The 12,986-nt window shown below is 51.4% G+C and overlaps 1 protein-coding gene across 1 annotated transcript in view; it reads left to right on the top strand.

The window, feature by feature from the left end:
- The window catches only part of CEP250 (centrosomal protein 250), a 43,349-nt gene extending 32,705 nt beyond the window's left edge, over nt 1-10,644 (top strand). Inside the window, exons 29-34 of the mRNA XM_054573842.1 lie at nt 239-2,848; nt 5,346-5,438; nt 5,638-5,793; nt 6,283-6,375; nt 7,289-7,348; nt 8,988-10,644. Of these exons, the coding sequence (XP_054429817.1) occupies nt 239-2,848; nt 5,346-5,438; nt 5,638-5,793; nt 6,283-6,375; nt 7,289-7,348; nt 8,988-9,251 (3,276 nt within the window). The 3' untranslated portion in view covers nt 9,252-10,644. The remainder of the gene's footprint in view (nt 1-238; nt 2,849-5,345; nt 5,439-5,637; nt 5,794-6,282; nt 6,376-7,288; nt 7,349-8,987) is intronic.
- The last annotated feature ends 2,342 nt before the right edge of the window (nt 10,645-12,986 follow it).

Below are 12,986 nucleotides of genomic sequence, written 5' to 3'. Positions count from 1 at the left end.
TTCCCTCAAGGACCAGAGTCTGGGATGGCTCATTTGCACCAGGCCTTCTCCTCTGGGCATAGCAGAGCCCTGGGACGTGATAGGGATGTTCTTTTATTAGTTTAAGTGAAATGCATGGGTTCTTTTTGTCCAAGCCCTTCTCAGTGCTGGTGCTGTAAAGCAAGGAAAAAAGGGCATGTGTCAGATTGACGGTATCAAGGAAGTGTAGTGTAAGGTGGCTGTACCTCTTGTTTTCCAGAATGAGCGAGAGCTACTTCAGGCTGCCAAGGAGAACCTGACAGCCCAAGTGCAGCATCTGCAAGCATCTGTTGCAGAAGCCAGGGCTCAGGCAAGTGCTGCTGGAGTCCTGGAAGAAGACCTGCGAACTGCTCGTTCAGCCCTAAAGCTGAAGAATGAGGAGGTGGAGAGTGAACGCGAGAGAGCCCAGGCTCTGCAGGAGCAGGGAGAGCTGAAGGTGGCCCAAGGGAAGGCTTTGCAGGAGAATCTGGCTATCTTGGCCCAGGCCCTCTCTGAAAGAGATGGGGAAGTGGAGGCTTTGCAGGAAAAAATCCAGGAGCTGGAGAAGCAGAGGGAAATGCAAAAGGCGGCTTTGGAATTGCTGTCTCTGGACCTAAAGAAGAGGAACCAAGAGGTGGATCTGCAACAGGAACAGATTCAGGAGCTGGAGAGGTGCAGGTCTGTTTTAGAGCACCTGCCCATGGCTGTCCAGGAGCGAGAGCAGAAGCTGACTATGCAGAGGGAGCAGATCAGAGAGCTCGAGAAGGATCAGGAGACACAGAGGAATGTCTTGGAGCATCAGCTTCTAGAACTCGAGAAGAAGGACCAAGTGATTGAATCCCAAAAAGGACAGATTCAGGATCTGAAGAAGCAGCTAGTTACACTGGAGTGCCTGGCCCTGGAACTAGAGGAAAACCATCGCAAAGTAGAGTGCCAGCAAAAGGCAATTGAGGAGCTGGAGGGCCAGAGGGAAGTGCAGAGGGTGGCTCTGACCCACCTTACACTGGACCTAGAAGAAAGGAGCCAGGAGCTGCAGGCACAAAGCAGCCAGATCCAGGAGCTGGAGGGCCACAGCAGCCTTCTCACAAGAGAGCTGCAGGAAAAGGACCAGGAGGTCAAGTCCCAGCGAGAACTGATTGAGGAGCTGCAGAGGCAGAAAGAGCATCTGACTCAGGACCTCCAGAGGAGGGACCAGGAGATGGTGCTGCAGAAGGAGAGGATTCAGGTCCTAGAAGATCAGAGGACACTGCAGACCAAGCTCCTAGAGGAGGACCTAGAACAGATCAAGCTGTCCTTGAGAGAGCGAGGCCGGGAACTGGCCTCTCAGAGGCAGCTGATGCAGGACCGGGCAGAGGAGGGGAAGGGCCAGAATAAAGCACAGCGGGGGAGCCTGGAGCACCTGAAGCTGATCCTGCGTGATAAGGAGAAGGAGGTGGAATGCCAGCAGGAGCGTATCCAGGAACTTCAGGAGCACAAAGGCCAGCTGGAGCAGCAGCTCCAGGGCCTACACAGGAAGATGGGTGAGACCAGCCTACTCCTGACCCAGCGAGAGCAGGAGATCGTGGTCCTGCAGCAGCACCTGCAGGAAGCCAGGGAACAGGGGGAGCTAAGAGAGCAGTCGCTCCAGGGTCAGCTAGAAGAGGCCCAGAGAGCCCAGGCCCAGAGGGACCGAGAGCTGGAGGCCCTGCAGCAGCAACAGCAGCAGGCCCAGGGGCAGGAGGAGAGTGTGAAGGAAGAGGCAAGCGCCCTGCAGAGAGCTCTGGAGCAGGCCCATGTGACACTAAAAGAGCGCCAGGGAGAGCTTGAGGAACACAAGGAACATGTGCGAAGACTCCAGGAAGAGCTAGAAATGGAGGGGCGGCGGGTACAGGCCCTGGAGGAGGTGCTGGGAGACCTGAGGGTAGAGTCTCGGGAGCAGGAACAGGCTCTGGTGGCCCTGCAGCAGCAGCTTGCAGAGCGGGAGCAGGAACACGAGGCAGAGGCCAGGGCCCTGCAGGACAGCTGGCTGCGGGTGGAGGCGATGCTCAAGGAACGGGACCAGGAGCTGGAGGTCCTGCGGGTGGAGAGCCAGTCCTCCCAGCACCGGGAGGAGACTGCCCAGGGCCAGGCAGAGGCTCTGCAGGAGGCCCTCAGCAAGGCTCAGGCTGCCCTGCAGGAGAAGGAGCAGCATCTCCTTCAGCAGGCAGAACTGAGCCACACCCTGGAGGCCAGCACAGCCACCCTACAGGCTGCCCTGGACTCTTGCCAGGCACAAGCCCGGCAGCTGGAGGAGGTCCTGAGGAAGCGGGAAGATGAGATCCAGGACCGGGATCTCCGGCACCAGGCAGCTGTGCAGGAGCTGCAGCAGGCACTTGCACAGAGGGATGAAGACCTGAGATGTCAGAAGAAGCAGAAGCAGCTACTGGAGAAGTCTCTGGCCCAGAGGCTCCGAGGGGATGTGATCCAAGAGTCACGGAATCTGGGGTCGGAGAGAGAAGAGGAAGAGATGAGAGGCCTTCGTGAGAGCCTCAGGGAGCTCCAACTGACTCTAGCACAAAGGGAAGAGGAGATCCTGGAGCTGAGGGAGCAAAGGAAGACCCTGGAGGACTCAGCCCACAGCCACAAAGCCTCCCCAGTGGAGGAGCCCTCTACAAAGTTGCATTCTTTAGGCCCCAGGCTGCAGCAGGAGCTAGAGCGGCTGCAGACAGCCCTGAGGCAGACAGAAGCCAGGGAGATCGAGTGGAGGGAGAAGGCGCAGGACTTGGCGCTGTCCCTGGCCCAGAGCAAGGCCAGTATCAGCAGTCTGCAGGAAGTGGCCATGTTCCTTCAAGCCTCTGTGCTGGAGCGAGACTCAGAACAGCAGCGGCTACAGGTGAGTCACTCAGTGAGGCCCAACAACCGGTGAGCAGAGCCCTGTGTGGCTGAACTCAGGGGCTGCCTGACACCTTGCACTTGTGGCACCTCAATGTGAGTGGAATCCAGGTTATTGTGCTAGTCTGAGGGGATACAAAGGGAATAAGGCACCCACGGTCCATGCCCTCATAGAGCTTACAGTCTAGTTGATAAGCAACTAGAATGCAGTACCTAATCATAGTCAGTGCCTCATTTGGGAAGTTCAGTGCGCTCTGAGCATACTAGAGGGAGACCCTACCTTTCTGCGGGGTGAATCCCGAAAGGCTTCCTGGTAAAAGTGGTGTTTATGGTCAGATCTGAAGGAACCAGCAAAGAATTATCCAAGCACAGGTGGGGAAGGGACTGGCTGGGTAGGACGGATGGTGGAGCATCTGTGTAGGGAATTCAGGCTCCTGGAACACTGAGGAGGAGTTAGCAAGAAAAGAGAGGGCTGCAGGGGCCCCATCACTCAGGGCTCGTAGGTCATGTTAACGATGCAGACGACCAGTGGGAAGTAGATGAAGGGTTTAGGGCAGGGGAGTGACATGATCAGATACACAGTTCAGGAAGATCACTCAGGCTGCTGGGCGGAGCAACACTAGACCTGGGGAGACAACTGGGAGGCTGTCCTAGCCCTCAGGGGAGAGCTGGAGACCTGAGGTAGTAAGTGCGGTTGGAGGCCCATGGGTGGACCCAGGTGATCATAGGACATCAGACAGTTGATTGGCTAAGAGACTGCAGAGGACAGAAAGGACGGAAATAAATCAGACCCCAGATTTCTGCTCACTGAGATGCAGAATGGCAGGTTTGGGGAAGAGGAGTGGGATGATGGGTTTGGTTTGGAAATGGAGTGAGGTACCTATGGGGCATGCAAGGGGAGATGTCCAGTGGGCAGATCTGTAAAGTGATCTGAAGTTAAAGGAAGTGACTGAGACTAGAGGGATTTGGAGTCGTCAGCAGTTAGGAATAAGTGGGCTCCTCAGTGGAATGGTGAGTGAGGAAGGAAGTGGACCTTAGGGTGTAACATTTAACCACAGGGTCAGGGGCCACGTCTTAGTCATCTCTGCACCCCTAGCCCTGAGCACAAGGCCCACACCGACGAGGCAGTCGGGAAAACTGGGCTGACTGCTGGACCGAGAGAAGCACTGTCTCTTTTGCCAAGGGGAGCCAAGCCCATTTTTCCTGGGAGATAGGCTCTGCATCCGTGTGCTGCGCCCAGAGAACCCCTTCATCATCTCAGACTCACAGCTCTGAAGGGACTTGGCTTCTGGGAGCTCCCCGTGCTCTGCTGTAGTTAAAGGGCCACACACAGAGCGGGGGTTATGTTTATGAACTTCGAAGTCAATTTCCTGGGTTTGCAATACAGTTCTGCAGTTTATTAGCTGTGTGACCCTAGGTAAGTGCCTTCACTTCTCTGACCATTGGCTTTCTAATAGATTTAAAAAAAAAAAAAAAAGCCCCATAGTGACATTTTGTGTATGAAATGAGATAGAATGTACAAAGTGCACAGGAAGGAAGCATTCAGTAAGTGGAACAACTTTGCTATTTCCAGGCCATTCTTACAGACACAGAAAAAGTAAGGTATACAGCCGGGCAGGAGGCACTTCCTGTCCATATTGTTAGGTTACTGAGCAATATTCACTCAATAATGTAGTTCCAGTCAGGGTCTGTCTTGTTATACCCACTCAAGGACACCTTTCAGATGCAGCCCTTCATCACAGTGGTACCATTTTTTAAGCATTTTATGTACCTGGCATTACTCTCACATTCTTCCACAACAAGCCTGAAAAGTAGGAACTGTTGTTATTTTCATTTTATAGTTGAGGAATGGCAGTTCAGAAAGGCTGAATAGCTTGTCCAAGGTTAAATGACAGAAGTAGAATTAGATCCGAGCAGTCTTTTTACTGTGAAGCTCCTCCTCTCCCAGACAACCTCCACCGGCACATGCACACTCATCTTGTCTCTCTTCTTGCCCGTTATCATTTATGAAACACAGGGTGCCTAGAACATATCTAGCACCAGGTTCCCCACTTATCTAAAGGGATTTAACTCCAAAGGTTTGATCTCTGCCTTGTGGGGCATGTAGTCATTTTACAAATGAGGAAATTGGGATTGGAAAGAGCTCATCTCCTGAGCAAAGTCATCTAGCCAGTAAGTGATGACATAATACCAGGCTCTGTGTGGTTCCGAAGTCCCTGATCTCTCCCTGGGGCTCCTTGTTATCACTTAGCTTATGGGAGGTCTGAAACGGGACAGGTGTCAGTCCTGGCCCACTGTATATCCTTGGGCAGATTCCTCTGTGGTCCTTTTTTTCCATCTCTAAAATGAAGGTTTGTTCTACACTAGAATAGCTCAGAGGCTCCAGGACACATGAGATTAAACCCTGACGAGAAAACCGAACTGAGGGTGGGGGGTGGGATGGACCTGCATATGCGCTTTGCCGTGATGTGACTTTGTTCCACGCCCTGACACCCCAGGATGAGTTGGAGCTCACCAGACAGGCTCTGGAGAAGGAGCGGCTCCAAAGCCCTGGCCTGACCAGCAGAGCAGAACAGGGGCCCAGAGGAGAGGTGGGTGTACAGCTGTGGAAGGTGAGCTGGGGGCCTGGTGGGAACCGATGGCCCAGGGGAAGCTCGTGCCCAGGGGCCTTTCCTCTTCTCTTGGGAATTGTATCCTGAATTCCAGACCTGCCAGGTTGGCCCCTCCACCCTGTGTCTGTTCACCTGTCGACGGGGCTGCCCAGGTGAGATTCACAGCTCTCTCCCACAGGTCTCAGGAGTGGAGGGTGAGCCTAGTGCTGGGCTAGAGGAGAAGCAGCAATGGGAACAAAGGCTTGAACACCTACAGCAAGTGGTGGCACAGCTGGAGGTTGACCGGTGCAGGCTGCAGCGCCACAATGTCCAGCTGCGGACTGCCTTGGAGCAGGTAACTTCTGTCCTCAGCTCCCTCTTTGGGGATCCAGTGGACATGATCTCTCTTTCTGGTGCAGCCCCCAGAGCATGGGCTGGTAAACTGCAGCCCAAGGGCCAAATTCAGCCTGCTGCCTACTTCTGAAAATAAAGTTTTATGGGAGCACAGCCATGCCCAATCATTCATGTATTGTCTATAGCTCCTTGCAGACCACAGTAATGGAGCTGAGTAGTTGCAAAAGGAATCAAATGGCCCACAAAGCCCAAAATACCACGGAAATGTTTGCTGACCCTCGCTCCAAAGGCCTGAGAGGCCGGCCCTACCCTCCTGCCCAGGAGCACTTCCCTGCACTCAGGGTTGCCCCAGGAGTTTAGCTTCCCATGACAGCTGGCCCCTTACATTCAAACCCACACATGCACTTGCCTTCTGAAAAAGGCAGTGGCTCTACACCAGCCCCAGCCCAGCACCAAGCCAAGCCCTGGCTTCTCACTTGCATCCTGGCAGGTGGAGCGAGAGCGGAGGAAGCTGAAGAGGGATTTCCTGCGTGCATCACGAACTGGGGACAGCGAAGCCACAGCATTATTGCCCACACCTCAGGTTTGCCTCTTTTCATTGACTGCAGCCTCAGGAGAGCCCATTCCAAGCCACCAGAAACAGCCCTTTGCAAGTCTACCCTTGCAAAGGGAGACAGCCACTTCCGCCAGTCCAGAGAGCCCCTCCTGACTGGGTTCTGCTCCAGACAGCCCCACTCAGTCTGTCCCTGACCCAGGAAGGAAGCCCAACCTCAGGGGCTGGGCCGGAGTCCAGGCTGGCAGCCCTGCACGCTGAGGAACTCAGCCTTCACTGGTGTCTAACCTTCCTGCTCCCAGAGCCATGCCTCAGGTGCTCGCCGGCCTGAGATGCCTAGGGGCTTGATAGCAGCTTTGCAGACCTCAGACCTCCTTGCCCCTTAAGATACTGAATTTACAAGATTAGTGTCCATGGTATTTCCTGAGGCCAGAGTCCCTTTTGGGAGTGAGGAGTTTGGGCAGAATTTCCCAAATCAGCATTCTTTTAGCTGAGGTACGCCCATTGGTAGACAGCCCTGCACCCTGGGAGGGAGAGACTGTTTCTGGTGGCTGAGCATTTCCCAGCTTTCTGTCCCCGTTCCTTTAGTATGAGCTTCCCAACGGCAGGCCCCCGGTCTTGCTTCCTGTGTCACAGCCCAGGGCTAGCACAGAGCAGGTGCGTGGTGTGCTTCTGGAAATGAAAGGGTGCCTCCCAAATGCAGTGCTGTCCACACCTTGTGGAAGTTCAGCATCAGGTCTCTGTTGGCATCACCCATTGGCCTGTTTGGGCCTCTCCTTGCCCCAGGATATGGTTCCCCATAGCATTCAGCCTGATTTCAGACACTTCTGACCCACCGCCCTTGCCCTGGGCCCCAGGATTGTGGCGAGCTGGTAGAGGGTGCCCACAGAACCCCCAGGGTGGCAAGGCCTCTTCCCACAGGAATGGCATTTGTCTTCCACAGAATGGAAGAGGCCAGAAGGGCTCCTCAGAGGCCAAACTCATAGCTGAACTGCAGAAAGAGGTACGTTCTAGAAGGATTTTTCTACGCCGCCGCTGCCCCCCCCCCGCCTCCCCCCCGCCTCTTGCACTCAGGCAACAGGCTTTGTGTCTGCTGTGTGCCCGGCCCATTATGAACCTCCCGCAGGGAGAAGGGAAACAGTTCCCACCTTAGAGAACTTCAGTCTGCATGGGAGACAAGAAGAGCCCAGTTCTAACTCACCTCCCATATGGTTAGGGTGGGAGTGGGGAGGAAAGCGTGTTCCCGGCCCCTGACCTCCAGGCTCCTACTTAGTAAGGGAAAGGACAGGGAAGAGGACTAAGGAGTGGAAGAGCCTGGAAGCACAGACTAGGGCAAGTGGAAGTCTCCGGGCCTCCTCTGCCCTCCCCTGCACCTTCTCAGGCAAGGCCATGGCCAGCACACCAGGCAGAGTAGCCTGGCCCAGGCCCCACCGAGATCCACATCTCAGAGCTTGGGTAAAGCCGCCGTGCTCAGAGAAACTGTATAAAATGCCTTCTTGCCTCTTAGGCTACACTTAAGGTTCCCCATCTTTCAAGGCCCAGGAGTAAAAACAACTGTGGAGTGTTTACTTCTGAACCTGTTTTAGAAATCAATAGTCACTCCTGGCAGGGCCTGACTATACAGCTAGACCTAAGCTGTTCCTTTGAATTCACACAAAGCAATCCCTGAGAGAGGGCCCTGATTAGGACGAGGCGGGAGAGGCACCTTGGGAGCCCCTAGCTGTCATCCTGGAGTGCCTCCTAAAATTTTGCACCCTAGTAGCCTTTCTTGCCTCACCCTAGTCCTGTGTGTGCTATGAGCTCCCAATACTTCACCTCCTGGTAGTCTCATATCGCCGCCTGACGGGTGGAGGATTAACTAATCAGGGATTCTCAACCCTGGCCGCACATCAGAACCACCTGGGGGGCTTTGAAAAAAAATACTGGTGCCCAGGCGTTGCCCCAGTCTAATTAACACATTTTGTAACGCTCACGAGTTTTCTCGTTTTTCACATGCCATCTGTTATGGACTTTAGATGTCAACACACTGTCTTGTCCACATCGAATGAAGCGATCTCATTGGTGGAAACCGTGCAGGTCAATCTACGAAAAACTATATAATTGCACGAACCCATAAAGCATTGCAGTTACATTGTATTTTGGTCATTCGACCCTGGCGTATGTCTTAGAGATTTCTATGTGATACGCAGTGTGTTAAGTCAGAATATTTCTCAAAAGCTTCCAAAAAGGACATGATGGAACTTTCTGCAGTGATTAAAAAATTCTGTATCTTGATTGGGATAGCAGTTATATCGATACATGAGTATCGATACATGGGTATGTACATTGTCGAATTCATCAAGATGTACACTCAAAACCTGGGCATTCTAGTACATGTAAGTTATCCCTCCAAAAAGGTGAGGAATAGTTTTGTTGTTCAAGCTCCCTCCTTGAGTCTCTTGTGCAGCCAGTTGACGATCATTGGATTCTGTGATTTCTAGGGACCCCTCCCCCAAACACTATAAAACCTGATCCTGAGATGTGTGGATGTGATAAAGTTGGTTCAAGTGCTGGTCTGACAGCCGCAGAAGCAGAGCGGGGAGAGTTGGGGCAGCTTCAAGACCCTCACCTGTTCTCACCCTCTTGGTTTTCCTGCCCACCAGGTGGCCCTGCTGAGAGCCCAGCTGGCCTTGGAGCGGAAGCAGAAGGAGGACTACATCGCTCGCTCGGTCCAGACCAGCCGTGAGCTAGTAGGCCTGCACCACAGCCTCTCCCACTCCCTTCTCGCTGTGGCCCAGGCCCCTGAGGCCACTGTCTTGGAGGCTGAGACCCGCAAGCTGGACGAGTCCCTGACTCAAAGTCTGACATCCCCGGGGCCAGTCCTGCTATGCTCCAGCCCCAGCGCTTCACAAGCCACCTCCAGGTAGCAGCCTCAGCCAGGGCCGGATGCAGGCCAGCCTGGGAGCGCACAGACTGACAGATGGCTGTAGAGTGGGTCATGGCTCCTCCACACAGCTGCAGGTTTGCCAAAGGAATGGTCTAGCTCTTCTCTCCAACCTGGGAACCCCAGGTCCACTGGCATTCCCGGGAAGAGGGAAGGAAACCTGCAAGGCTCGGGGACGACCCCAACTAGCATGGGAATGAAGCACGTTACTCTTTCCTGCCAGCCTACAGAGTCACCCAGAGGGGTGCCTTGCCCTGGCCAAGGGGCATGTACTGCCTGTTGTCTAGAATTTATTATCCCAGCCCTTCACCTTCTTTTTCACCTTCCCTTCAAAAATAAACCTTGGATCTTTGCATTTGTTCTCTGCTGCTGTCTCCACCTGTGTCCCTGGGCAGTAGCAGCACCCAGGGCACCTGTGAAGAAGGATCGATTTGCTAAAGATTCCTGTCAGGTGGCATGAATTTGTCATCTGCCTGCGTTCCAGTAGAGAAGGATTATAGAAGATGCAAAGTCAAAGCCCCTGTCTGCAGGGAGCTGGAATCCAACTGCCAAGGACAGACGGACACTCATCAACGAGTCAAACAGTTCTGTGTGCCGACGAGAAGTGCTGTAGGAATTCCAGGGACTGAGGGAAGGAGGCCTGAACTGGAGAGGTGTTGGGAGGGACACTGAGCATACTGGTGAGAAGTACTGGTCTGCCCTTGGCAGTGTTGGGGCTGAGGACGGAAGGGCAGGGAGAGAGATCATGGAGGGCCTTGGGATCCAGATCTGAACTCATGGATAAGGACAAGTCATGCCTTTGGATGTCACCGTCTTCCCTAAGGAAGGGTATGTCACCCCTTCAGCTTGTCTGTCCACGCCCAAGTAGCGAAGCCTTGTGGGTGAGATAGGGTGGGCTGGTTGCTGCCCCCTGCCCCTAATCCAGCTTTTCACTCATTTGGCAAATACTCATTAAACCTGTGTGCAACAAAGCCCCACTATAGGCACTGAAAGGAGTAGCTTATCTCCAGGGGAGACAGCCTGGACATAGGCACTGGCAGAATGACCTGGATGCCCAGAAGAGACTCTGGCCACTCAGGATGAGGCCAGGGAAAGCATTACAGAACATCATGGAGGAAGAGGGGACTTGAAGGCCCTTCCAAAGTGTTTGTCAAACCAGTTGGATATCCTGAGTGTATGGAAAACAGGGGGACACCTGCAGGTTCTGGGAGCAATGGCAAGCTCTTGGAGTTGTATCAGGTAGCATCGTTCAGGTTAGACCTTTCCAATCAAAGAGCAGGCATATCGGCCACAGGTGAGCCTTAAGGCAGTGCATAGACCTAAGACCCATCATTATGGCTTTCTTCCTGTTGCAAGGGCAAGTGGCAGGCTGACTCAAGCACTGAGCATTGGGAAAAGTAGGAATCTGCGATCATAGACTCCACCGTGTCTCACTGCCCCAGGGGCCTCCATCACTTCCCCAGCCCTCGTTACCCCTCCTTCCAGCACTTCGCCTCTTGTCGCCACAGCTACCTAATGTACCATACGGGGTGCTCTGCTGAGGAGGCTGAAAGGAGGGGTGGCATCTGGTTTGTCCTGGGACCTCCCTGGAGAAAGGGTGGATGCCCAATGGCCTCCTTCATGCCAGCTCTGTTTTATCAGGGGCCCTGCCACACAAGTCATAGTGTGAGTTCCTGTACATCGGCTTTGTGGATTAGACTGCCTTCACCTTGGCATTCAGCCCAGGGTCCAGGTAAGGGAGGACTTGGAAATCAAGTGTAATGGAGACAGGAATGAGAAGGACAAGAATGTGTAGCAAGGCTGATGTGGTGGCTTTGAGAGGGGCATTGTCAAGGCCCAATGCAGGGTTGTTAAGCCTGAAGCAAAGATGGGAAAGTAAGAGCCTTTGGTCCCTCTTCAGAAAAGGATCTACACGAAAACTTTGTATTGTGGTTAAAAGTAAACATCTACCCAACCAAACTTTTTGGTCGGTTTTATTTATTTCAAATAACACAATTGCATGCACATGGTTTAAAAAATAAATCGAACCCTGGCTGGTGTGGCTCAGTGGATTGAGTGCCAGCCTGTGAACCAAAGGGTCACTGGTTTGATTCCCAGTTGGGGCACATGCCTGGGTTGTGGGCCAGGTTCCCAGTAGGGGGAGCGCAAGAAGCAAGCACACATTAATATTTTCCTCTCTCCCGCTCTCTCTAAAAATAAAGTCTTTCTTAAAAATTAAAATTAAATAGAAAGGAAGCCAGCAATTTCTCACCCCATTCGTTTCCAACCTCTCTCCAGGGGCGACCAATTTTTTTAAAACTATTTTATAGTGGGTAACTTTATTCTTCTAAACAATGTATGTATATACAGCCATAATGGGTTCAGTATCTGGAACAAGATGGTGATGGGTAGCTTCACTGGCCACACCTTTGGGGATTCTTCGAATCTGGCTCTGGGCATGACACCAAGTTCACCTTAGTGCCCTTGGAGAGGTGGTAAATGTGCTCTTGGTTATCAAAGGGATATTTGCATTTTGTTAGGTTTTATGTGTTTGTTGGATGTAGTCAATATTTGTCTTGGGTACCCAGCCACTGAATACCCTAATTAACTGTAGCTATTTGGTTATCTTGAGCTACTGTTTCTACCAAGAGGGCAAGATAAATGTTCTGCCTCCAGTTGATGTACTAAGTCTCTTCCAATGAATTGTTTTTGTTTCTGAGTATCATTATGGTATCAAGAATTTTTATATATTCACTGTGATTCTATCATTACAGTTGATACTTTTGATGCTCAGAATGTCCCATATTTAATGTTCAAGCTGGCCTCATACTTTCCTTGTCCAGACCTGGAGTTTTTTAATGGAAAAAAATTATTTAGAAAATAAAATCTGAGTTCTAGGATTGATCATTGCTGCTGGGATGTTATGACATTTAGACTATTTAGATGACAGAGCAGAAAGTATGCTTTGAAAATTGTAAGTTCAAGGTGGTGGTGGTGGTTGCACAACAATATGAATGTACTTAATGCTACAGAACTATGCAACTTAAAATGGTTCAAATGGCTAGAGCAACTAATCCAAAAATTTATATGAAACCATGAAAGACCCCAAATAGCCAAAGAAATCTTGATAAGGAACCAAATGGGAGATATCCTAGTTCCTGATTTCAAACTATACTACAAAACTGCAATAATCAAAACAGTCTGGTAATGGCATAAAAACATATAGATCACTGGATAGAATAGAATGCCGAGAAATAAATCTTCACTTATATGGTCAATTACTCTTCAATAAAGGAGACAAGAATATGCAATAGGACACTCTTCAATAAGTGTTGTTCGGAAAACTGGGCAGATACATGCAAAAAAGGAAGGAAGGAGAGAAAAGAGAAAGACCACTTTGTTATACCATATACCAAAAACAAGCAAAAAAACCCCATAAACCCTCCAAATAGATTAAAGACAAAGTCAAATATAAAACCATACAACTCCTAAAAGAAAACATAGGCAGTAAATTCTTTTACATCAGTCTTAGCAATGTCTTTTTGGCTATGTCTCTTTGGGCAATGGCAACAAGAGCAAAAGTAATGGGACTATATCAGACTAAAAAGTTTGTACAGCAAAGGAAACCAACAAAACAAAAAGACAACCTACTGAATGGAAAAAGATATATCTCATTAGGGGTTAATATCCAAAATACTTAAGGCCTACAACTTACACCAAAAAAAAAAAAAAAAAAAAA

Source organism: Pteronotus mesoamericanus, unplaced genomic scaffold (assembly GCF_021234165.1).
Source record: "Pteronotus mesoamericanus isolate MK-2021 breed Mesoamerican mustached bat unplaced genomic scaffold, CSHL_Meso_final contig_25, whole genome shotgun sequence".
NCBI lineage: Eukaryota > Metazoa > Chordata > Mammalia > Chiroptera > Mormoopidae > Pteronotus > Pteronotus mesoamericanus.
The sequence above is the reverse complement of the archived record's forward strand: the minus strand, read 5'-3'. Positions and strand labels throughout refer to the sequence as shown.